We start from the raw sequence: 24,900 nt of genomic DNA, 5'->3' as shown, positions 1-24,900 counted from the left end.
CAACAATTGAGTTTCCCCGCCCCTTCTTCCCAAAACGGGCACAGCCTGGCTTCGCTAGGGCGTGGCCTGGGATGGGAAGTGGAGTCTAGACTCAAACTCCAGGCCCCGCCTACCCGTTCTCAGCCCCATCGCGTCCACTCCGCCCGCCAGAGGTCGCAAGTTCTGTGAGCAAGTTTCTCTTTTGGCGAATTTCCGACCTGTCGGACTCCTACTTCTCGCGAGAGAAAGCGCGAAGCTTGCCGGGAGGGATGCGCAGCGGTCCACAGGTTTGCCCAAGATGGCAGCCCTGGAGGAGGAATTCACGTTGTCTTCGGTACCCTTGGGTGCCGGGCCTGATGGACTCCTAGGAGTGGAGCAGAGCGACAAAACAGACCAGTTCTTAGTAACAGACAGCGGCAGGACTGTCATCCTTTATAAGGTGAGGGCGATAGGATTGGAACGCCCCCGCTGCCATCTCCCCCATTGCTGAGCGCGGAGCCTGAGCATTGGGTTTCTCCCAGCTTCAGAAAAAGATCCTCGAGCGAGTTTGGTGGAAAGCCGGCTCCGCTTCTCCAGAACGCTGAAAGAAGCCTAGAATTTGATTTGGTCGTTTTTCTGGAGAGAGAGGCATATTTCCGAGTTGCGGGCTGCAGAGCGTCTTAAGTGCACGTGGACTCCAAGATTCGGAAAGGAAAGGAAACCTGTGCTTTTGCTGCGCATCTCACGGAGATGGTCTTACTCAGATCCCCTTCTGGGGTCTCTTATCACCCTGTCTGCCCACTGAAGGGTTTGAACGGAGATTGGTTGGATGGGAACTGGTTTGTCCCTGTGTCCATACATACACTTCTTCTCTCGGGGAAAAGTTTTTGTGGCGTTTTGTTTTGTTTTTGCTCTATTAGTATTTTGATGGGACTCTTTTTTTTTTAAGGAATATTCTGTTGCCAACTAAGTAAACGGTGTAAATGTGGGAATTGAGTCCCGGGAAATCTATTCGCCCCGCCCCCTTTCATCCTAATTCCTGAAGGCACACCTTTCAAGCAGCTTTATATTTGGTAGTGGGGTAGTAATTACTTTTTTTTTAAGGCTGTTGAATATAGTTTTATGGCTCTTTCAGAAGCTTGATAATCTTCTTTGCCCTTTTGGGGACAGGTTGTAAACAGTTCACAATACTATTTGCTTTGATTCTTACAGTGACACCGTTGGTTTTTACCTGGGCTGTCAAGTGGACTTCATCAATTCCTGCATAAGAACGGAGTGGCTGGTTGGGATTGGTGTAATTTCAGCTGTGCCTGCTTAATTTCCCATGCCTCTATTCAAAGACACAATGCAATCTACTTTTTAATGTACTGTTTCTATTTTCATATTTTTAGTTGTGGTAAAATGCACATAATGTAAAATTTACTATCTTAAACCATCTATTTAAAGCGTGTAGTTCAGGATGTTAAGTACATCCACCTTGTTGGGCAGCCATCACCACCATCCATATCCAGAACTCTTTTTCATCGTGCAAATCTGACACTTTGTGCCTATTAAACAATGTCCTTCACCCCCAGTCCGCCAGCTCCTGGCAGCCACCATTCTATTTTCTCTTAAGTTGGAATCAAACTATTTGTCTTTTTGTGTCTACTTTTTTTTTTTAATTTGGGAAATTTGTTGAATACTGTCTTTTTTTTTCATGGTAAACACTGATTTATTGGTGTCAGTTAGTACAAGTCAATAAATATTGATACCCAAAGAAAGAACTCAGGTATTAATCAGCTTACTGGTCGATAGAGAGCTGAATGAAACTGAACCAACTGGTTGCTCCTGCTTCTTGGGAAGCGACACCATACCCAGCTGATGTATGGCATACGCTGTTCCACCAACTGTATATACTGGAGGGTGTCAGCTACCCCACCCTTTAGATGCTCTAGAATTGCATTATCCTCCTGAAATAGCTTTTATTTCTCTGGAACTTGGTTTTCACACTGGGTGAAGCAGTGCTTGTGGTTCCCTGGGCAGTCTGACGAAGAGCCAGCTGGTTCCGCACATAATGGCTCAGTTACTGAATACTGTCACTTTTAATTATAAATTTAGCCCTGGCTGGTGTAGCTCAGTGGATTGAGCTCGGGCCTGTGAAGCAAAGGGTCACCGGTTCGATTTCCGGTTGGGGCGCATGCCTGGGGCGCATGCCTGGGTTGCGGGCCAGGTCCCCAGTGGGGAACACATGGGAGGCAACCACACATTGATATTTTTCTCCCTCTCTATCTCCTTCCCATTCCCTCTCTCTAAAAATAAATAAATAAATTTAATTGTTTTTGTAGTCAGAAGTTGACTTTTTGAATATTGTGTGTATTTTATTAGGTTTCTGATCAGAAGCCCTTGGGGAGCTGGTCAGTGAAACAAGGTCAAATTATAACATGTCCAGCTGTGTGCAACTTTCAGACTGGAGAGTACATTGTTGTACATGATAACAAGGTGAGTTTTAAAACTTTAAATATACACACGAAATGCTCATTTATTACATGTAAATGAAAATTGAAATACTTTTTTGACTTTATGTTTTCATTTAAGGTTTTGAGATTATGGACTAATGAAGATGTAAACCTGGATAAAGTATTTAAAGCTACAGTAAGTCTTTGGATTTCCCAACATTTATTAGCTTATTGGTGAGATGGAGTAATTTGCATTGTAGTAGGTTATTTATTTTAGTGCTTCTGTGAAAGTGAGTGTAAAACTGATAGTTTTTTATTCTAGTAATCTTAGAGTATGTCTTGCTAAGACATCTCAGTTCATGAGTTAATGTTAGTAGATAAACTTTATTAAACCATGGATTAAAGGTTCAAATAATTACTGAGTGGTAAATTTATCGTTATTTCCATGAGTTTAGATGTTTGTGTTGTATCTCTTGTGAGGACAACTTGACTGCACCTTTCTTCAAATAGGTAAAGCAAACCCTACAAAGTTCACGCGTTTTACATTTTAAGAATGGCACAGAATGCATTAAAAAAGAGCCATGACTAACTGCCCTTTTTACTAATGACCTAAAGTATGTTAATTAACTTCTTCTTACTTATAAAATGAGGATCTTACCCTGGCTGGTGTAGCTCAGTAGGTTGAGTGTGGGCTGTTCTCTGGTTGAGAACTGGGTTCGATTCCCAGTCAGGACACGTTGCCTGGGTTGTAGGCTGGTCCCCAGTGGGGTCCATGTGAGAGGCAACCACACATTGATATTTCTCTCCCTCTCTTCCCCTCTCTTTATTTTTTCAATATTTTATTTATTTATTTTTTAGAGAGATGGGAAGGGAAGGAGACAGAGTGGGAGAGAAACATTGATGTGTGTTTGCCTCTCATGTGTGCGCTACTGGGGACCAGGCCTGCAACCCAGGCACGTGCCCTGACTGGAAATCGAACCGGCAACCCTTTGCTTCACAGCCCCGTGCTCAATCCACTGAGCTACGCCAGCCAGGCCCCACCCCCTCCCCGCCCTTAAATAAATAAATAAATAACATCTTTTTAAGAAATGAGGATCTCAAATTAGGTTAATCTAGAAAATTCCAGTTCTAAATGTCTAGCTCTAAATATAATTGGCACATTTTAGAAGTGGCCTGTAGTAGGGCTGATTCAGATGTAATGGCAGTTGGTGCCTGCACCCTTGAAACTTGTATCCTGGCACCAGGCTTTCCATTTACCTTGCAGTAACAAGGTCCTGAGTTTTATACAGTGGAGTTAACTTCTTGTGGGGGGCTTGTAGACTATAGTTGTAATTATGGCATTAGTCCTTAACACCAGAATTGCTTGTGATTTCATTAGTGGCTTTATTTGTACCACTCCTCACCTCCAGTTTTGGTTGCAGTCTAACCTCCAGTAATCACAATGGAAGGATAAACTAAAAATGAAAAAAAAAATGATTATTTACGGGGGAGAGAGCAGGGACAGTGTGGACAGAATAGCAAAAGTTAGGTTTCTCTATGTATTACATGTTGTAGATTTGACTTTGAAACCATACGTAGTTATAAAACAGTTGAATCAAGATGAAAACAAATCAGTCCTTAGAAATAAGCCTTCTCTAAAACCCTTTATTCTATTAGATGGTAATTGGTTTAGAATAAAAATTAAAATATTCTTATATTTTGTAGTTGTCAGCTGATGTATACAGGGTCCATTCAATACAAGGGACAGAACCTTTGGTGTTATTCAAGGAAGGTGCGGTTCGTGGTTTAGAAGCCTTGCTTGCAGACCCCCAGCAGAAAATCGAAACTGTTATCTCTGAAGAAGAAGTAATTAAGTAAGTTCTAACACTTGTGATTTTTTACCAAACCAAAAATGCACTTTGCATGTGTTTTGTAACACTGATTGCATTTCAGACCCTGGCTAGTGTGACTCAGTGGATTGGGCGCTGGCCTGTGAACCAAAGTGTCTCTCCAATTTGATTCCTGGTCAGGGCCCATGCCTTGGTTGCATGCCAATGGAATGTTTATCTGATGTTTCTCTCCCTCCCTTCCCCTGTCTCTGAATGAAAAAAAATCTTTTTTTAAAGTTATTTTGGTTATAAACATCATAAAAGACTAAAAGGCCATTTATAAGACCTCAGCCAAAAGAACACCCCTCAAAACCTTCTAGGGTGATAAATGATTGAGAAAACTATAGTATCATATGAGTCTTGTTCTAATGAAAGAGACCTGGATAGTCAGTTGAAGATGAAGAGAGTAATCCCAAAACAAAAAACCTTTGTTTCTGTCTTTTGCCCTGACTGCCTTAGTCAGAACCTGTACCCCTGATGAGATGTGCGGCTCTCTGTTAGTGAAACAGTAGTGTTTTGAGCCCTCTGCTTTCCCAAATCCTGGAATAAAACCAGGAAAATGACTCACCCCAATGATAGGAGGAAATTTCATGATTTCATATTTCTGCAGTCCCCATCATTTTATCACATTTTTAAAAAATATTTTATTTATTTATCTTCAGAGGGGAAGGGAAGGAGAGAGGAAGGAAACATCAAAGTATGGTTGTTTCTCATGCATCCCCTGCAGGGAACTGGCCCCTGCTGGAAACTGGCCTGCAACCCAGGCATGTGCCCTGACTGGGAATCGAACCGAGGTCGTCTGGTTCACAGGCCCGTGCTCTATCCACTGAGCTACACCAGACATTTTTTATTAAATTTACTTGCTGCCTCTTCAGGTCCACCTGAATCAAACTAAATTTCTGAAAGTCAAAGCAAAAACTTGTACTTAGTGGACAATAACCAGTTAGTTATATCTTGGACTTTTTTGAATGCCCCTAAACTGAACAGCTAGAAAGAAAGATGGAGGGTCTGGGTTCTAATAGCCATTTTGTCAAAAACTGGCCATGCAACCTTGGTTACAGCCCTTTACCCTCCCATGCTTTGTTGCAGTTCCCACTGTCACTTTAGGAAGTCAATTGAGAGGCTCCAGTAAGTTTAGGAAACACTGCTGACTGTCATACCCCATCCCCCTTGGAAACTTTGCAAATCACATTATGGTTTAAGAGTCTGGGAAGTTCAGCAACTGGCATTTAATCCAGAGATGCATTTGACAGAAATACCTACTGATTCCCTTTGGCATATACAGGGTAGGGCAAATGTAGGTTTACAGTTGTTCATATGAAGATTAATACATTTAATAATAAAAGAATAAGCTTTGCCCTGGCTGGTATAGCTCAGTGGATTGAGCACGGGCCTGTGAAGCAAAGGGTCATGGGTTCGATTCCCAGTCAGGGCACATGCTTGGGTTATGGGCCAGGTCACTGGTAGGGGACACGTGGGAGGCAACCACACATTGACGTTTCTCTCCCAGTCTTTCTCCTTCCCTTCCCCTCTTGCTGAAATAAATAAGTAAATAAAATATTTTTTAAAAAAAGAAAAAGAATAAGCTTTGTTTCGCATATTCACACCTGTAAACTTGCTTTTACCCCACCCTGTATTTTGGAACACTAAATTAAGCGCTCTCTGATATCTTCCTGACTCTAAAAATACATATATGTAGTAAAAGGTATTCTCTTAAATTGATTGATGGTATGATTCTTTCAACTAGTAATTTGACATTTTATGCTTTTTATTTTTTTAGGTGGACAAAGATTTTTATGGTGTTTAAGCATCCTGTTTTAATCTTCATTACTGAAAGAGTAAGTAAGTGATAACTCTTAATTCCTGGACCGTGGTAGATGACATTTTAAAATCACATTATTTTTAAAACTAAAATTGGACTTAAGTATTTCTCTAGTTGGTTAAAATGAGAATATTATATATTTAAATGTATGTATTATATCCTTAAAATGTATGTATTTTATTTAATAAAATAATATTTTTTGCAGCATGGAAATTACTTTGCTTATGTACAAATGTGTAACTCACGTGTCTTAAGCAAATACACAGTCTTAATTGGACAAGAAGAAAAATCCGTTGTACAGAGTTTTGCTGCATCTGTGGATCGGAAATTCATCTCTTTGATGTCATTAAGTAAGTATTTTGCTTTGAATTGACATTGATTACAAAAGTGGAGGACCGTTACTGGGTAGTACCTGTTTCTGCAGTTTTCCGTTGTAGCACTTCGCTTGCGGACTTCTTCACAGCATCTGTGCCTTCACGTTTTGCACTTGCCATGTCTGCTTTTGCTTAAGTCACTGGTTCTCTGCAGATAACTTTTATCTCTTTTTCTTTTTTAAGATTTTATTTATTTATTTTTAGAGAGGGCGAGAAACATAAATGTGCAGTTGCCTCTTGCACCACCCACCCCTCACTGGGGACCTGGCCTGCAACCCAGGCAGGTGCCCTGACTGGGAATTGAACTGTGGTTGTTTGGTTCGCAGGCCCACGCTCAATCCACTGAGCTACACCAGCCAGGGCAAATTGCGAAACTTTTATAGACAACTAGTACATGCATTTAAGTATAAAAGATATAGAGCTGCTGTTTATCCAGTAGTGAACAGAAGGACTTGTTTTCAGCAGGCTCTGATGGATGTATATATGAAACCTTGATACCAATACACCCAAGCGACCCAGAAAACAGTCAAAATCAGAAGGTAGTTAGTTCACTGTTGCTCAAGACTGCAGCGTCTGGAAATGCCCGCTGTGGCCTTGCACTCAGCATCCTGGATCAAGACCACGTTGCTGTCCTGGGACCACCACTGCCAGCTTCTCGAGGTAACTGAAATCCAGTCCATACAAAGTCCTTGGAGTTTTTCCTTCAAAATGTACCTCTTAGTCTCTTTTTTCCCCATTTATTTATTACGACTCTAATTATTTTTTTAGCTTCCTAGTTCTTCTTGAGTAAGTCTTTGATTTCATCTTGCATTTATTAGTCTTTATAAAACATGTCCAGATATCACTACTTTCCTCATGACTAATGTCTCAAAAGAAGTAAAAATTGCAGCTACCCATGCCAGCCCACAAGCATTTGAAACCTTGGTAAGCCTTTCCCTAGGGCATTCAATTCATGGCTTGGCAACATTTCCACAGAATGGAAATCCATTGGACTTAGCTTGGAATCTGGGGACTGCCAGTATTCTTTTTTGTCTCTGTCACTTCAGAGCAGGATTCTCATTGTCATCTCACCCCCAGACATCCCTCCACACAGCACAGACTTGTAGTCTGTCATGAAAGACACAGTCATTCCTGGCCGGTGCAGGATTGGGGTCTCTCAGCCTACGTTATAGATCTCAGAATCTGTTGGTTAGCATGCATGTCCCCTCACAGCCTACACCCCATCCACCTTTTCCAGTCTCTTTAACTTAAGAGCATGAATCTTCTGCTTTATTCAGGTCGCACTCCCTATTGACTCCAAATTTAATTGCCCATTCTTACCTGTATACTTAGCTCTTCTGTTCCTCTTACATATAGGACCTAATAGTGATAGCATAGCTATGTGCCAGGCATTTGACTTAATCATCTGTTTGTATTGTGTTATATCCTCCAATGAACCTATGAGAGAAACAACAGTTATCCCTATTTTGTAAGTCAGGAAACTAAGGTGTCAGGTAACCAAGTAGTGAACTAGGATTCCGCCCATGCAGGTTGACTCTATTATGCCCTGTACTTTACCCCCCTTAAGTCCTGGCTCTTACCCGTTTCCCCATGCCGTGCTTCTCTCTCCCAACCACCATCCTGGTTCTTGTCTAACAGCAGAAACCCAGTAACTGCTATGAGAGTTTTACCTTACTGAGAGATTCCATATTATTCAGAGATATCAGAGAGATCTTTTCATATCACCATATTATTATTATTATTATTAAGATTTATTTTGTTAGAGCAGTTAAAAGTTCACAGCAAAATCGTGGGGTGAGTACACAGATATCCCCTATATGCCCTACCCCCACAGGTGTCCATTGCGTGTCATGAGGTCCAGTTCCTTTGAATTTCTGTGGCTTTCACTATTGTCGTTACTCATTTTTAGATTTAATAAAGCAAGACTTGTGTGGTTAACTGTGACTCCTACCTTGCCCTTCTGTAAGGCATCATACATTTACTTATTCTTGGGACTTCTGAATCTCTGTCTTTTACAGAATGCCTCTCCATATGGAACATAAAATTTCAAACACTACAGATTTCAAAAGAATTATTGCAAGGTACCAGTGGTCAAGTAAGTTTTTGCACTTGGGTTTTTTTTTTGAAATTTAGTTATTTTCTGTGCCTAATAAAGGAAGAGACCTCTTTGATCTAAATGTTCTGAAAGGCTTTTTTGATTTGTTTTGTTGATTTTGAGAGTACATTTATTAAAGCTGGGGACACTGAAACAAGAAAGGGCTTAGGACTGAAGAAGCAACTGGAGAGAGTCTAGGTGGGGCTGCTGTGATGCTCTAGAGACAGTATAGGAAAGAAATGAGCCTAGGCCGGGCTGCTTTGGCTCTTTGGAAAGGCAGAGAAAAGGGGGCCTTGGAGACAGGATCGGGTGGGATGTCGCCCGGGAGCCACTCCCCTTTGCTCCTCTGGTTGCAAGTCTCGAGGGGTCCCTTGCAGGTTAGGTGATACAGGCCTGAGTGTGGAAAGGCATGGGTGTGTTCCTGGGAGGGAGGGTGCTGGCAGTTTTTGATTAAAATAAGAAATACAGCCCTGGCTGGTGTAGCTCAGTGGATTGAGTGCGAGCTTGTGAACCAAAGGATCGCGGTTTGATTCCCAGTCAGGGCACATGCCTGGGTTGCAGGCCAGTTCCCAGCATGGGACACATGAGAGACAACCATAAATTGATATTTCTCTCCCTCTCTCCTTCCCTTCCCCTCTAAAGATAAATAAATAAAATCTTTAAAAAAAAAGAAATTTATTTTTACTNATACAGGCCTGAGTGTGGAAAGGCATGGGTGTGTTCCTGGGAGGGAGGGTGCTGGCAGTTTTTGATTAAAATAAGAAATACAGCCCTGGCTGGTGTAGCTCAGTGGATTGAGTGCGAGCTTGTGAACCAAAGGATCGCGGTTCGATTCCCAGTCAGGGCACATGCCTGGGTTGCAGGCCAGTTCCCAGCATGGGACACATGAGAGACAACCATATATTGATATTTCTCTCCCTCTCTCCTTCCCTTCCCCTCTAAAGATAAATAAATAAAATCTTTAAAAAAAAGAAATTTATTTTTACTTGAAAGATTATATTTAATTTGGTTGTTTGTTTCCCTATGTAAGACTAAATTATAGCTAGTTAAATTAGTCTTTCAGGTCAGATGTTCAACATTATCATGAAATTACATAAGAATACTTAAAGAATTAACACTTAAACAGACTAGACTGTAAAGTTCCTGAGACAGAGTTCCTTGTCTGTTTGGCTCTGTACTGAGTCATCACTGTCTAGCAAAGGTGCACAGTGAGAATTGGTTGTTTCATAAGTGAGTATTCATATACAAATATGTAAATCAAGGTAATAGGACTTACTGATAATTGTAAAGGAATAAGGAGATGACATTTCTCAGCATACAGTTTAATTCTAATTTATTTAAACAAATATTTTTAAAAGATTTTATTTATTTATTTTTAGAGAGAGTAGAAGGGAGGGAGAAAGAGGGAGAGGGAAACATCAATGTGTGGTTGCCTCTAGTGCGCCCCCGCCACTGCAGCCCAGGCCCGAGCCCTGACTGGGAGTCAAACCACTGACCCTTGGTTTCCTGGCTCATGCTTAATCCATTGAGCTACACTAGCCAGGACTACACAAATAATTTTAACAAGATTAACCACTCACAGTTTCACTGCTTGAACAAACCTAGTTTTGATTTCCATGTTCCCTTGAGCCTTTTATTGCTATACCTGTTTTACTTTTTCAATTTTATAATTAGAATCATTATATTCTGCTCAACTCTGCCTTTTTAATTTAATACATCATGATAGTGTTGCCCTTGTTACAGTAGCTATGTTAATTATCATGTTAATAGATGTGTATTAGTGACCATGTTAATTTTAAACAATAAATATATATATTGATCAGATTTTTGTGAGTTAAGGGTGTCTTTTAAATTATGTTTCTTTCAGATGTGGGCAAAAATAAAAGCTATGTAAACCTACCAAATTAATAAGTTGTACATGAGATTATTCTAGAAAGTGGCTTAACTTGGTGATGGCCTTTTATTTTATATTAAGATTGCTTACACCCCAAGTTATTGTTATAAATTGTATGGCTTTGTTGAATCAGGTCATAGAGAAAATGATTACTTTTTTTTTTGGTAGCTCTGGTATTATGGAGACAATTTATTTATGCTACATGGGAAATTTCTATCTGTGATTCCATACAAGTGTGAAGTGTCGTCATTAGCAGGTGCTCTCGGGAAACTCAAGCACAGTCAAGATCCAGGTAGGAACTTACTGGTTTGTTTTATTGATAGAAGCTGTTCTGTTAACTTCTAAACCATTTCGTTAACTTCCAGTTTGACACGTAGGTTTCTCCAACCATCAGTTTACAGAGTCTGTCCTTAATGTTGAAATTTGCCGCCACTTATTGAAATTTCCTTGACCCAGGTATCTGCCTTGGGAACAGGCCATCCATGTTGCAGGTATTGCCATAGGCTAAAGAGCTACACTGTGGTTTTGAACACCAGAGTGTTTCGGACTTTAGGGGCAGTGAGGGTCCTGGCGTACCAGCGGTCCTCTCTATCTGGTTCAGTGTTGCTGGGCATGTAGGCTTTTTCTGCACTGTGACTACTGACCTGGGGTTATCAGTAGAACTAACTGGACTTTAAAGCCTCGCCTGAATTGTGCATAAGTGGTTGTTTTTTGTTTTTCATTCATTGGTTGGAAAAATACCATAGGTCAAAGAATTCTAGAGATCTTGTGTTTTGTGTTTTCTTAGGCGCTCACACCGTGCCTCATTTTGTCAACTGGGAAACCTCCCAGGGGTATGGCCTCGGATCCCAGAGCTCAGAGTCATCAAAGAGAGTTGTAAGTTCGGTGGCTGAAATACAAGTGTTATTGCAAATACTATGAAAGAAAAAAAAAGGCTGAAATGTTTCAGGGATTCATTTTTCTATTACTTTATTGGGGTGCCATTGGTTAATAAAATTATGTAGATTTCAGGTGTACAGTTTTATAATACATCCTCTGTATATAGTATACTGTGTTCACCACCCCAAGTCAGGTCTTCTTCCATCACCATTTATTCCCCGCTTTACACTCTTCTACCTCCCCCCACTCCACTGCCCCCTGGTAATCACTGTACTGTCATGTGTCTATGAGGTTTGGGGGGGGTGCTTATCCCTTCACCTTCTCACCCAGCCCCTCCCCTCTGGCAGCTGTCAGTCTGTTCTCTGTGTCTATGAGTCGGTTTCTGTTTTGTTAATTAGTAAATCTTTTCTTTCTTTTTAATATTTTACTGATTATGCCATTACAGTTGTCTCATTTCCCCCCTTCATTCCCCTCCTTCCCCCACCATTCTCCCCCTTTAGTTTATGTCCATGTGCCACAAGTTCTTTAGATTCTATATTTCTCATACTATTCTTGCCCTCCCCCCTGTTTATTTTCTACCTACCGTCTATGCTACTCATTCTCTGTACCTTTTCCCCGTCTCTCCTCCTCCTACTCCCCTGTTGCTAACCCTCCATGTGATCTCCATTTCTATGGTTCTGCTCCTGATCTAGCTGTCCTCTTAGTTTGCTTTTGTTTTAGGTGTGGTTGGTAATAACTGTGTGTTTGCTGTCCTTTCATTGATCATATTTTTCATCTTCTTTTTCTTATATAAGTCCCTTTAGCATTTCATATAATAAGGGCTTGGTGATGATGAACTCCTTGAACTTGACCTTATCTGAGAAGCACTTTATCTGTCCTTCTATGCTAAATGAAAGTTTTGCTGGATAAAACAATCTTGGCTGTAGGTCTTTGGATTTCATGACTTGGAATACTTCTTTCCAGCCCCTTCTTGCCTGTAAGGTCTCTTTTGAGAAATCTGCTGACAGTCTGATGGGTACTCCTTTGTAGGTGACTGTCCTCTTATCTCTTGCTGCTTCTAGGATTCCCTCCTTCATTTTAATCTTGGCTAATGTAATTATGCTGTGCCTTGGTGTGTTCCTTCTTGGGTCCAATGTCTTTGGGACTCTCTGAGCTTCCTGGATTTCCTGGAAGTCTCTTTCCTTTGCCAGACTGGGAAAGTTCTCCTTTATTATTTGTTCAAATAAGTTTTCCACTCGTGACTGTTCCCCTTTCCCTCTGGTACCCCTGTATTTTGGATGTTGGAACGTTTAAAGATGTCCTGGATGGTTCCTCTTCCTTCTGGTCCACCCCCTTGATTTGAGTCCCAGTTTCCTTTCCATCACTATTGGTTTCCTGTGCATTTCCCTTCATTTCACTTAGTTTAGCCTTCATTTATTCCTCTAATTTGTGACTAAAATCAACCAGTTCTGTGAGCATCCTGATCACCGGTGTTTTGAACTGTGCATCTCATAGGTTGGCTATCTCTCGATCGCTTAGAAGTATTGCCTCTGGAGTTTTGAGCTGTTCTTCTTGAGCCATAATGTTTTGGTCTGTGCCTGCCTGTTAGGTATGAGAGATGGAACCTTAGGTGTTCACCAGGGTGGGGCGACCCAATCACTGGGTTTTGACGCTGTATGTGGGGGCGGGGTCAGAGAGGGGCAATGGCATTCGTTCCACTCTCTCTCGGATTTCAGTCCCCTCTGCTGCTTCCTGCAAGCAAGCCGGGACCCTTGGTGCTGCCTCCCGTGTGTGTGGGGCTCTGCATGCTCCAGCACCCTGTGGGTCTCTCCAACAAACTGTGAGCCTGGGAGCTTCTCCTGGCACCTTGACCCTGAAAGTTTTTCCAATTGGTGCTTTTAGGCTTTATTTCCTGGCGCTGGGGCCTTAGCCTGCGCAGTCTGTATCACTGCTGGCTCCTTTGCCTGGTTTATCTGAGTGTGAATGTGTGACCAAGGTCAGCCAGCTGCCTTTCACCCTCACTGGGTCTGCCCGTTGCCACCCCATGCCTGGGATCTGCCAACTGCCACCTGCATGCCTGGGTTGGTCCCGTTGCTTTTTTTTGCCCAACCCTGCTCTGCCAGCTGCTGACTCCACCCCTCATATGGGTCTGGCTGAATGGTTCGTTGTTGTTGGAATTCCATACAGTTCAATTTTCTGTGTTTTGGTTGCGTTTTTGTTACTAAAACTTTGTTTTCTTTAAACTTGGTTGTGCGAGGAGGCATAGTGTTTCCACCTACGCCTCCATCTTGGCCAGAAGTCTTAATTAGTAAATCTTAAACTCAGTAACCTGACAGCTTTGATCCAGAAATGATATGAATATCCTAGTAGTTAATTTTTGTGGGCATGTTTTTGGGTAAGATTCAGGTGTCAAAACAGACCAATTCACAATTAGTAATAATAGTATCTTCCTGAGTGTAAATATTTTATTTTATGTTTACAAAACAGTAAATAAGGCCCTGGCTGGGTACATTAGAGCAAGGGTCCCCAGCTTGTCCAGTCCCAAGGGTGATGGGTCCCAAGAGTGAGCTCTGCCTTCTGTCATCCTGTGATCCTTGCTATCTCTCAAATCAGTAAGATTGTAAAAAAAAAAAAAAAAAAAAAAGACTGGGCCCTGGCTGGTGTGGCTTAGTTTGTTGGAGAGTCATCTCATAAACCAGAAGGTCGCAGGTTCGATTCTCAGTGAGGGCACAGCCCTAGGTTGCAGGTTTGTTCCACAGTCAGGGCACGTGTGAGAGGCACCTGATCAGTGTGTCTCTTTCTCTATCTCCCTCACTTCTCTCTGTAAAATCAGTAAGGAAATCCTTGGGTGAGGATTTTAAAAAAACTCAAATGCAAATAAAGAAATAAAATAAGAAAACAAAAAAACCTTTAAAAGTATTAAAGATATTTAAGTTAAAAGTAGAAATAAACTCACTTTTCACTATAACACAATAAACTATTACAAAAAGTTGATGATTAGAATGTAAGTTTTCTAGTCTCTTTGGGATGTGTGCCGTTCTTCTAAATGTGTACTAGAGCTTTTGTATTGTTTTAAGATCCCAATCAGTTTACTTAATTACAGTTAAGAAGAAGGAAAATGGAAGCAAGTGTACAGGCCGAGGTCCCAGCATCTGAACAACTTTTATCAACTATAAAGGTATATTTAAAAATATTAGAAATGAGAAAAATTCACTCAAGATTAAAAGAAATCCTATATGCTTTTTATTCTCTTTTATGATCATTTTTATAGTTCTAGCAAACATTTATACATCTTAAGGTTGTCAGAGTGATCCAGTACTTTTGCTTATTTGCCTCACTGCATTTTGTGTGATGGTGGTACCCTCGCCAATATCTTGTTCAACTTTGCATTGAATATGTTTGTAATTTTAGCCTCTTAAAGATTTGATTTCTAAACCCTCGAATTGTTTTTTATTTTTTAAATTTGCTATTTGTCTTTTTTTTTAAGATTTTATTTATTTATTTATCTTTAGAGGGGAAGGAGAGAGGGAGAGAAACATCAATGTATGGTTGCCTTTTGTGCGTCCCCTGCTGGTAGTTAGCCTGCAAGGAACCTGCCTGCAACCCAGGCATGTGCCCTGACTGGGAATCGAACTGCGATCCTCTGGTTCGCAGGCCTGCGCTCAATCCACTGAGCTACGCCAGCCAGGGCCTGCTATTTGTCTTTGTGCAACAGACTGTAATATCAACTCCGGTTTTAAGTAATGCATGACTGCTGTTAGTGACTTTAAAAAATGTTGCCCTGACTGGGGTGGCTCAGTGGTTGGGCATCATCCCACAAAGCAGAAGGTCATTGGCTCGATTCCTGGTCGGGATATACAGCTGGGTTGCAGGTTTAGTCACCAGTTGGGGCATATATAAGAGGCAGCGGTTGATGTTTCTCTTACATCAATGTTTCTCTCCCCTTCTTTCTCCCTCTCTACCCTTCCCTCTAAAAAAAATAAATAATTTTTTTAAATGTTGAGGTAGGACACTTTTAAGTTCAGAGTGACATTTATTAAGGTTCCAGACTGTATTCTTTACTTCTCCCCTTTCAGAAAGATTCAGAAAAGCACATTGAAGCAGAACTACGTAAATTTTTGGCTATTAAGCGGACACCTGACTTTCATACTATCATTGGGGATATAGTGATAGGACTTCTGGGAAGATGTAAAAGAGAACCATCATTTTACCCCCGAAACTCTCTGATGCAGCTTGTCCAAGTGCATGTGCTTTCTTACAGGTAAATGTTTGTGCACCAGTCTTTCCATGCAAACTGTTTTTACCTTGTTTTTTACTGCTTTGATTCTCATACTCTGAAAAAGCTTATAAATTATTTGCAATTGAGATTTTTCCTAGTATGTAAAGATGATACATGTTTCCTTAGCTTGTGCCCTGGCTTGATGGAGGTTGCCCTAGAAAGGACAGACGTGCAGTTGTTGCAGCTCTGCCTGCAGCAGTTCCCCGACATCCCTGAAGCAGTCACCTGCGCTTGCTTAAAGGTTTTCTTGAGGTAAGGTAGAAGTCGGCAGTCCTTTTCCTTCACTGCATTTTTAATCCCTTGTGTTATTTGATTTCTAAAATGTTCAACCTGTGGGAAAGTGTTTCAAGTAAGTTCAAAGAGTGATGAGACTTTCTTGCTTTAATTAACATGATAGTGTTGGTGATAGCACACTTCAAGAGACAAGTGTCAATATGGAGTCAGTTTCCGGTGACAGTGATGCTGTGCACGACGAGAAAATGGAAGCACAAACTGAAATTCTCCAGAACGGCTTCAACCCCGAGGAAGATTCGTGTGATAACTGTGAGAGAGCACTGAAGGCGAAGCCTCGGGACGAGGTGGAGGAGACGGCTTCGTGCCCTGTGATGCCAAAAAGAGCAGCTCTGCTGTATCCTTCGAAACCGTTCCCGAGTATTGTCTCCTCCTGGGGAGCACTGTCAAGTGCCCAGCAACAACTGAAGAGTGATTAGGGGGTTTTCTTTGCAGTTTTTTTCATTTTCTGCTTAAAAATGGAGGGCATTCAATGATGTGTTAAAACAACTTAGTTAAACCTGTTTTATTTTTTCATAGCCTTTTATTTTCAAGATTTTGTTTATTTATTTTTAGAGAAAGGGGAAGGAAGGAAGGAAGAGAGGAAGAGTAACTTTGATGTGCAGGCGTACATCAGTCAGCTGCCTCTCACACGCCCGCAGCTGGGAATCTGGCTGCACCCCAGGCTTGTGCCCTGACTGGGAATTGAAGTGGTGACCTGTTGGTTTGCAGGCCGGCACTCAACCCACTGCACCACACCAGCCAGGGCAACCTGTATTGTTGTTGTTGTTGTTTAAAAAGCTATACTTAGGTAGAACCTCTATTAATTCTGAAGTTGGTATTCTGAATAAATATCAATTATTTATCATAGTGAATTATTCAGGGGGATCTCTAGTGATTAGGAGGATGTTCAGAGATAGAACTCTTCTGGAAAAGTAAACCTTTCCTGTAAATTTTAAAAAATGATTGGGAAAGGGAATTAATCTCAATTTTAGTAGAAAAGCCTCTACTTATCGGCATGAGTTTCCTTTACTCCTGCATAGAAATGCGGTTCTTCGTTCTGCGTACAGTGAGGCCTTTCTTCTGCCTCACTTGAGAGACCTCCCAGCACAGCACAGCACGGTAAGTGTTCCTACGAGCCCTGTGGGGTTTCGTTCCCGGTGTGAGTTCTGCTGCGTTACTCTGACAGTTTCTAGGGCGTTCAGAAGGTTACCTTCCTTCACGTGACTAAGAGGTTTCCCAGCCCTCATGAAAAATCGTCGCTAGGAGACTAGAGTGATTTGGGGGTGGCAGACCTTAGCGTGTTCTGGTGCCAAGCCTGAAGGCCAGGCTACTCCATCTAAGTTATGAATGAGTAGAAAGTAAAAAGAATTGCTGAGAGAAGTAGTCTCTCTCAGCAGTTCTCTACTTATTATTTATAAACAGAATGAGCTCCCCGCATTTATCCATTCCTCACTCCCAAATCAGATGAACTCCTCATTGATGGCCGGAACTGCATTTTATTCATGTTTTGTGTCCTCAGTCAAGTTCAATAGGCTCTTAAAATTCCTTTCAGTCTCTTTGTTGATAGCTTTATATATAGAGAAAAGTGTTTTGTCAAAGTGATAAATTGCCCCTTTTATTTTCCCACCCAGCTGTTTCTGCAGTATTTGTATTTCCTTTATTTGAAGTGTAGTGAAAATGCTACTATGACTCTTCCAGGAGTGCACCCTCCAACCCTGAACCAGGTGCGTAATGTTTTTGCTTTGGTTTGGTGCTCTTGAAAAAGTTCATATATAGTGTCAGAACCTGGGATTCAGTAACTGATTTTTCCTCATCTGATAGTTCACGTGAACTTTCCTCCTCATCCTGTAGACCAACCACTAGGAGAATGTGAGGACCTCTTTAATTTGGCAGATAGATTTTTAAAGTTGTAATTCTACACTAAAGAACTTAAATTTTATCTTAAATTCCTGATTCTTTTTTTAAAAAGATTTTATTTATTTATTTATTGTTAGAGAAAGGAGAAGGGAGGGAGGAAGAGAGACGTCAGTGTATGGGTGCCTCTTGCAGACCACCTACTAGGTTCCTGGCCTGCAACCCAGGCATGTGCCCCTGACTGGGGTTCGAACCAGCAACCCTTTGGTTTGCAGGCCAGTGCTCAGTCCACTAAGCCATACCATCCAGGGCTACATTTTTTTGTTTTGAAAATGCCAGATTACCTTTCTGAAGGGTGGTGACAATAGGTACTACTGCCACCAAGGTCAGAGGCTTTACTCTTTGCCAATCAGATAAGTAGCAAATGCTTTATTTTAATTTGCATTTTCTTTGGTAATGAGAGAGGTGGACCATCTTTTTTTGCCTATTTATATTCCTTTTTGTAAAGTGTCTTGTTGGGATCTTTGTCCATTTTTCTATTGCATTTCATGTCTTTTTCATTTTGGCTTATAAAAAATTATTTATGGATTTATTCCCAGTTTCAGCAATTTAAAAAAATGTAAAGAGTTCTTTGTATGTTAATGAAATTAGCCCTTTTTAAATCAAATACATTATGAATACTTTTTCCTATCACTTGTCTTTTTATTCTCTTTAGTGTTTTTTTAATCGATTTTTATTTTAAAAAATTTTTTAAATAGTTTATTTATTTATCTTTACAGGGGAAGGAGGGAGGGAGAGAAACATCAGTGTATGGTTGCCTCTAATATGTCCCTTGCTGGTAACTGGCCTGCAGGGAACTGGCCTGTAACCCAGGAATGTGTGTCCTGACTGGGAATCGAACCACAATCCTCTGGTTCGCAGACCTGGGCTCAATCCACTGAGCTACACCAGCCAGGTTTTAATTGATTTTTAGAGAAATACTGACCTGTCATTCCACTTGTTTATCCATTCATTGATTGGTTCATGTATGTGCCCTAACCACGATTTAAACCCATAACCTTGACAAATCGGGATGACTCTCAAACCAATGGAGCTACCCAGCCAGGGCCTCTTTAGTGTTTGCGCTTTTTTTGCCATACATCAATTTTTAGTACTTACGCTATCAAAATCGTTAAACTTTTTTTTTATGGTTTCTTTGTGGCTATGTCATGTTTAATTCCCTTTCCACTCTAAAGTATAAACATAGCCACAGTGCCCTGGCTGGTATAGCTCAGTGGATTGAGCACCAACCAGCCTGCTGTCCGAAAGGTCTCCAGGTCTGTTCCTTGTTGCACATGCCTGGATTGCAGGCCAAGTCCCCAGTTGGAGGCCTGTGAGAGTCAGCCAATCATTAATGTTTCTCCCCTGTCTTCCTCCCTTCTCCTCTCCCTAAAAATAAATAAATAAAATCTTTAAAAAACATAGCCACACTATTTTTTCTGTAGTGCATTCATGGTCTCCTTTTCTGTGTTTAACTCTTTAATGCATATAAAATCTGTTTTGGTGTAAGGAGTTCCATAGGGAATCACCTTTTCTCCACCCCCCTCCCAATATATCATTGGTTTCCTTAGTGGTTTTTTTCATGAGAGTGATATAGTGATATCTGCATGTTAACTATACTATTTGGAAATACAGAACTCCACAGGATATTTTAGTAACTATATAGTAAAGTTTTTACTTCTGTTCATGGTAGCTCATCCTTAGTACTCAAAACCCTGTTCTTTGGATATAGTGTGTATTTCAGAGTAGGAGAGAACTGCCAGTAATTATTTTTTAAAAAATAAAAAATAATTACTTGTGCTTCAGATAAACAGATAAGTACTGCCCTGGCTGGTGTAGCTCAGTGGATGGAGCATGGGCCTGTGAAGCAAAGGGTCACTGGTTCAATTCCCAGTCAGGGCACATGTCTAGGTTGCAGGCCAGTTCCCTAGTGGGGGGCACGCAAGAGGCAACCACACATTGATGTTTCTCTCCCACTCTTTCTCCTTCCCTTTCCCTCTCTCTAAATAAATAAATAAATAGGTAGGTAGGTAGGTAGGTAGGTAGGTAAATAAACAAACTTTCCCTTGGATTAAATATCACTGTGTCTTTTAAAGAAACTGATGAATATTATGAAAAAGGTATTTATGGTTGTCAAATGACAAATATAAAAGCAGAAGAGAGCCTTTGTATATTGTTTAGAAATTCTCTTATTGCTAAACTAAAATTTTCAGATTTTTGTAAAGAAGAGTTATTTTTTTATAACTGGTATAATCACAGACTTTGTCAGATGAATTAAGCTAAAATTGAATTTAAAATCTTAACTCTTCCTTTGTCCTGTATATCTTCAGATTATGGATTGGATATGCCTCCTTCTAGATGCTAATTTTACTGTTGTGGTAATGATGCCAGAAGCAAAGAAGCTACTGTTAAGTCTTTACAAGTTTGTGAAATCTCAGGTGTGTGATTTTTTTAATATACATATATATACTGAATTCTGTTTGTACCTAGGTATCACCTAAATTATAACTTATTCTTAAATTTTTTTTCTTGGAATAGTTACAACTAGTTATGGAGGTCTTGTTTGTATGTAGAAGTTATAGTAAAAGTTATTCTGAAATTTTTTTCCTTAGATATGCATTTGTTCCGAGCTCAACAAGATTGAAGTAAGTTTTCGTGAACTGCAGAAATTAAATCAAGAAAAGAATAGTAGAGGATTATATTCAATTGAAGTACTGGAACTCTTCTGATATTACCAGTTCTCTTTCATAGACATTTTATGAAGCTCTTTTAAAAGTGAGTTCTTCCTACTCATCCAGGCAAGAGATGTGTTTTGTTGGTGACTGTCTCTCAGCAACAAGAGAAATGCGTCAGTACCTAGACCATTGCTTACTGATGCTCCTAAGTTGGACTGCAGGTCTCGTGCAAACATATTCTGGTTTGTGGACGTTGGTTGGGAGAGGTTCTGAAACTTTTAAAAAATATGTAACTAAGCTAATTTTAAGTAAATTTATTTGTGATACTTACAAAAGTCAAATTTCTAACCACGTGTTTTAAATAGTTCTTTTAATAAAAAATCACCATTGAAACAGTGATTCTAGGGAGAATGTAGTTTTATCAGTCAGAAGCTGTCCCAGCTCATCTGTGCTCATGGGTGACAGCAGAGGTCAGCTGCACAGGCAGGGCAGGGGGGGGCGCTGGGCCAGGCGCGTGCCCGTCTTCTGCCATTTTCTCCTACTCAGACAATGAATGCCTTTTCTATACATTCTCTCTCGTATTCTATGATTGATTGATAATTTAGGTTACAAAAACATTACTAAGTAGATACATATATCTCTCTATATATCTGTATAGATATATAGATATATATATATATATATCTTCAAAAAGTAGTTCAGTGACCATAGAATTTCTCCTTTTAACTCTTTGGATTTAGGCCCAATGAATGGTTTTATGTAGAAGAAGTATATACTTTTGTTTCTAGAAGATAAACTCAAATTTATTTTTGTTACAGTGAAATCACTCTTTCGGATGATGAATTATGTTTCCCAAAAGTAACTTGAAACACTTCCGAGCCATGAAAGTCTCTGTTGAGTAAATCTTCTAAAACCCCTTCTAACTTGAAGGGTTACAATACTTTTTAAAATTTCCTCTAAGTTGTAGTGCATAAAATGTAAGTTCAAGTGTGATTCTAGAGCCCAGATTTATAGAATTTTGATTTAACTTAGTTTGCATTAGAGAAAAGCTTCATTTAGGGGAGGCACTCTGTGTAAACTTGAGTTACAACTATGGTAGTTGACAAACAGGTTCTCCGCAGTCGTTCTTAATCTCTTCAAACCTGAGAGGAAAGAAATACCAAAGATAACAGCATATAATTAACTGTCGTGCTTACTTTATATCGTGAAACCTTTTACTCAGAATTTAAACTGAAGGGATCAATAGAGTATTTCTCAGCAGAAGTGAAAACTGCAGGTCTCCACAATGTGTATTTCCTTTTTATAGTTTTTGTGGAACCATTTAAGAATTACTTGCAGAAATCCAGACATAAAATTGTGGGTTCCTAGGATTTTTTTTTTTAAACCGAGTTCTAGAGTAGTAGATTCTTTATGTTTTAGAGATCCATTTTATGAGGGTTAAAAGATTTTTCAGGATTTTGACACTTTTTAGATTCTGGCTTGTGACTTTATAAGAACCCATAGTTAAGAGACAAATATATCAAATTGATTAGTGAATTTTTTATCAAAAATTAATTTTTATTTCAGCAAAACAAGATAAGCAACTAAAGTCAGTGGCAGTTAGTTCGTGCACTGATGTCTTGCTCACCGTGACTTCTGACTGAGGTGCCCTTGAAGAAGGCTTCAGCGAGAAACCAGACTTGCCCAGGCAGGGATCAGAGGAGGAGAGGCCTTAGAGCAGGGAGAGGCCGGGAGAGGCCCTGTCCCGCGGGCTTTTGTCTTGTTGACAGCTGTTCTGCATGGGATCTTTATAAAGTCTACTGTAAAGTGTAATGATTTTCGGTTGTAAATACTATGGAAGCAAACCACTGATGCTTAAAGTAGACAATTTTAATTGCCGTTAAGTACTAGGTGCACATTGTTTCTAGGTTGCCTAATAGCTGTTACTAAATTTAGAAATTAAGGATTTTGTTAGGACGTAAAGAGACTCTTTTTTTTTAAATTGAGATATATTGACAAGAGACTCTCACAGGCTGAGTTCAGGGCAAGGCTGTGTCTTGCCCTTGCTCTCCACGAAGCACAGAACCACGGGTGCAACCAGCACTCAGCACTCAGCACTCAGTAAATGATTACTTAGGAAGTTATTGAACAGTGGACCTTACCTGTCCAATTATAGAGAAATAATTCTGAGGATCTGCCATTGTTACTTTCCTGGGAAATAGATCCCTCTCTTTGTTCACCATATGTAGGTAGTATATCATACATTAAACGTCTGATACAACATCTGATACGTCTGCCTCTAGACTTACTTTTGAGAACACTAAATAATATCTCAGCTTTGTTTCTGATTACCTATATAATTACATCTGTGTGATAATAAAAAAAGAGTCGTTCTGTAGACTTAAGTTCTACTTCTAGGAAATAACTTCCTGCTGTGAACTTAGTGGTTTTTTTTTAAGGGAGGTGTGGGCTAATAGATTATCATTGCTGCTTAAAATGAGCCATCTGTTTGCTTTTTGCCTGCCCCATGTTTGTAAATATGTGCTACCATAAGTGTAATGGATTTTTTTCTGGATCATGTATAAAACTTCAAACCTAAGATGGACTCTTTGTCCAGCTCTTTCTTAAAAACTTTAATCTTGAAAAAATGTACAAGAGAAAAGAGTGAATATAGCCTTTTTTTTTTTTTTCTGAAAGATTTTAGGCCCTGGCTGGTGTAGCTCAGTGGATTGAGTGCGAGCCTGCGAACCACACAATTGCGGTTTGATTCCCAGTCAGGGCACATGCCTGGGTTGCAGGCCAGTTCCTAGCGGGGGACTCACGAGAGGCAACCATACATTGATATTTCTCTCTCTCTCCTTCCTTTCCCCTCTAAAAATAAATTAAAAAATTAAAAATTAAAAAAAGATTTTATTTATTTATTTTTAGAGACTGGGGGAGAGAGGGAGAGAATTATTGATGTGCAAGAGTTAACATATATCTGGTTGCCTCTCACACACCCACAGCTGGAGACCTGGCCCAAAACCCAGTCATGTGTCCTGACTAGGAATCGAATTGGCAGTTTTTTGGTTTGCAGGCCAGCGCTTAATCTCCCGAGCCATACTAGCCAGAGCTGAATACCCATATATCCTTGATCTAAATTTACATTTGGTAACATTTTGTGATGTTTGTTTTGCCACTCTCTCTGTGTTTTTTTTTAATCATTTATATACAAACATCCAGATTAATCTCATAATTTAGTTTAATCCCATAAATACTTCAGTTTAATCCTCTAAAATAATATTATTTTATGTGACCACAATGTAATTTTCAGATTTAGGATATTAATATTAATATAGTAATATTTAGAATAAATTGCAGTCCTTACATTTATACAGTTGTCCCAGTAATGTGTGTGTGTGTTTCTGTTTTTTAATCCTCACCCGAGGATATATGTTTATTGGTTTTAGAGAGAGAGATCAATGTGGGAGAGAATTTACGTTACCTCCCAAGAGCCTTTTCCCCACTAAGAAAACAGTGTCCTCTTATCAAAAGGGTTTGAAATACTTGTAAATGTCTGTTAAGGTTACCTGTTAGTTTCAGGTCACATACTAAGACTATTATTTCCTGATTAACACAGAGAGTAATCAAGTGGAATTGTGCTTTTTTTGTATTAGATGTTTAATGTATGATATATTCAGATCCCAGTTGCTATAATATTCTATGCTCATTTCAGAATTAGACTATAAAATAACTTTGGTTTTAATTGTATTTTAATTAATAAAACATGTACATTTGTGTACTTACCATTTAAGCTTATGTTAGTACTATATACCATGTTAGATTATATGATATTTATCATGTGCCAGCCACTGCTCTAAATACTTTACAAATATTAACTTAATATTCTACTCTTAACCCTCCTGAACAGTCTCAGAAAATAGGGTTTACTGTTGAGGAAGTTGAGGCGCAGACCAGGAAGGTGACTTTTCCAAGTCCACACAGCTACGAAGCATCAGAATTTGAACCCAGGCATTCTGGCTCCAGCGTTAGTGTTCTTAACTTACCCAGAGCTGCCTCTTAACCAGTGCCACACTTAGGCACGTGGCTAGTCATTTCTATAATTTGCTCTTCAATGTTAGGAGTATAACTCTTAATTATTGTTCAGTTTTATGTAAGAAAACACCTGCTTCACAGCAGTTTAGTCTTTTACTGGATGTAGTTTACAGGAACACCTTGAGATAATAAATGGATTCAATGTATGTAATGCTTAAAACATTAGATGATAGATTCTAAATATGACATGAGTATGCAGTTTTATAGAAAGCATGATTACTTTAAGACTTAGCAAATTGTCTCATCAGATGGAATACCTTGGGCAGGTGGTGGTGGCCTAAGGTATGCAATCAAGATTGAGATAGTTTGTCTGGGAAAGATAAAAATAAATTAGTCTAAGTTTGAGGATGAGTAAATGAAGGGAACCAGAGAGAGGGAAAAAAGTTCAGTGGTGTCTGTGCA

General features: G+C 39.9%; 1 protein-coding gene and 1 pseudogene across 2 annotated transcripts; one reads left to right on the top strand and one right to left on the bottom strand.

Moving 5' to 3' along the window:
• The first annotated feature begins 229 nt into the window (after positions 1 to 229).
• Positions 230 to 20,823, top strand: NOL11 (nucleolar protein 11). 2 transcript variants are annotated; one of them, XM_037069984.1, is made up of 18 exons: positions 230 to 418; positions 2,323 to 2,436; positions 2,533 to 2,589; positions 4,098 to 4,246; positions 6,042 to 6,099; positions 6,289 to 6,433; positions 6,920 to 7,117; positions 8,476 to 8,552; positions 10,615 to 10,738; positions 11,234 to 11,322; positions 14,408 to 14,482; positions 15,381 to 15,565; positions 15,710 to 15,835; positions 15,981 to 16,211; positions 16,897 to 16,975; positions 17,488 to 17,580; positions 20,080 to 20,187; positions 20,362 to 20,823. In XM_037069984.1, exons 1-18 carry the CDS (start codon positions 278 to 280, stop codon positions 20,476 to 20,478), a joined length of 2,166 nt encoding a protein of 721 aa, XP_036925879.1. In that variant the 5' UTR covers positions 230 to 277; the 3' UTR covers positions 20,479 to 20,823. The 2 variants fall into 2 exon arrangements, with proteins under 2 accessions (XP_036925879.1, XP_036925880.1); XM_037069985.1 differs by having other exon boundaries at positions 231 to 418; positions 6,923 to 7,117.
• LOC119003552 (cytochrome c oxidase subunit 7A2, mitochondrial-like) lies at positions 1,723 to 2,011 on the bottom strand (annotated as a pseudogene).
• Positions 20,824 to 24,900: the final 4,077 nt, after the last annotated feature.

This window comes from Sturnira hondurensis, unplaced genomic scaffold (genome assembly GCF_014824575.4).
Source record: "Sturnira hondurensis isolate 20B ecotype Veracruz unplaced genomic scaffold, ASM1482457v3 Scaffold0018728, whole genome shotgun sequence".
Classification (NCBI taxonomy): domain Eukaryota; kingdom Metazoa; phylum Chordata; class Mammalia; order Chiroptera; family Phyllostomidae; genus Sturnira; species Sturnira hondurensis.
This window is presented reverse-complemented; position numbering and strand designations above follow the sequence as displayed.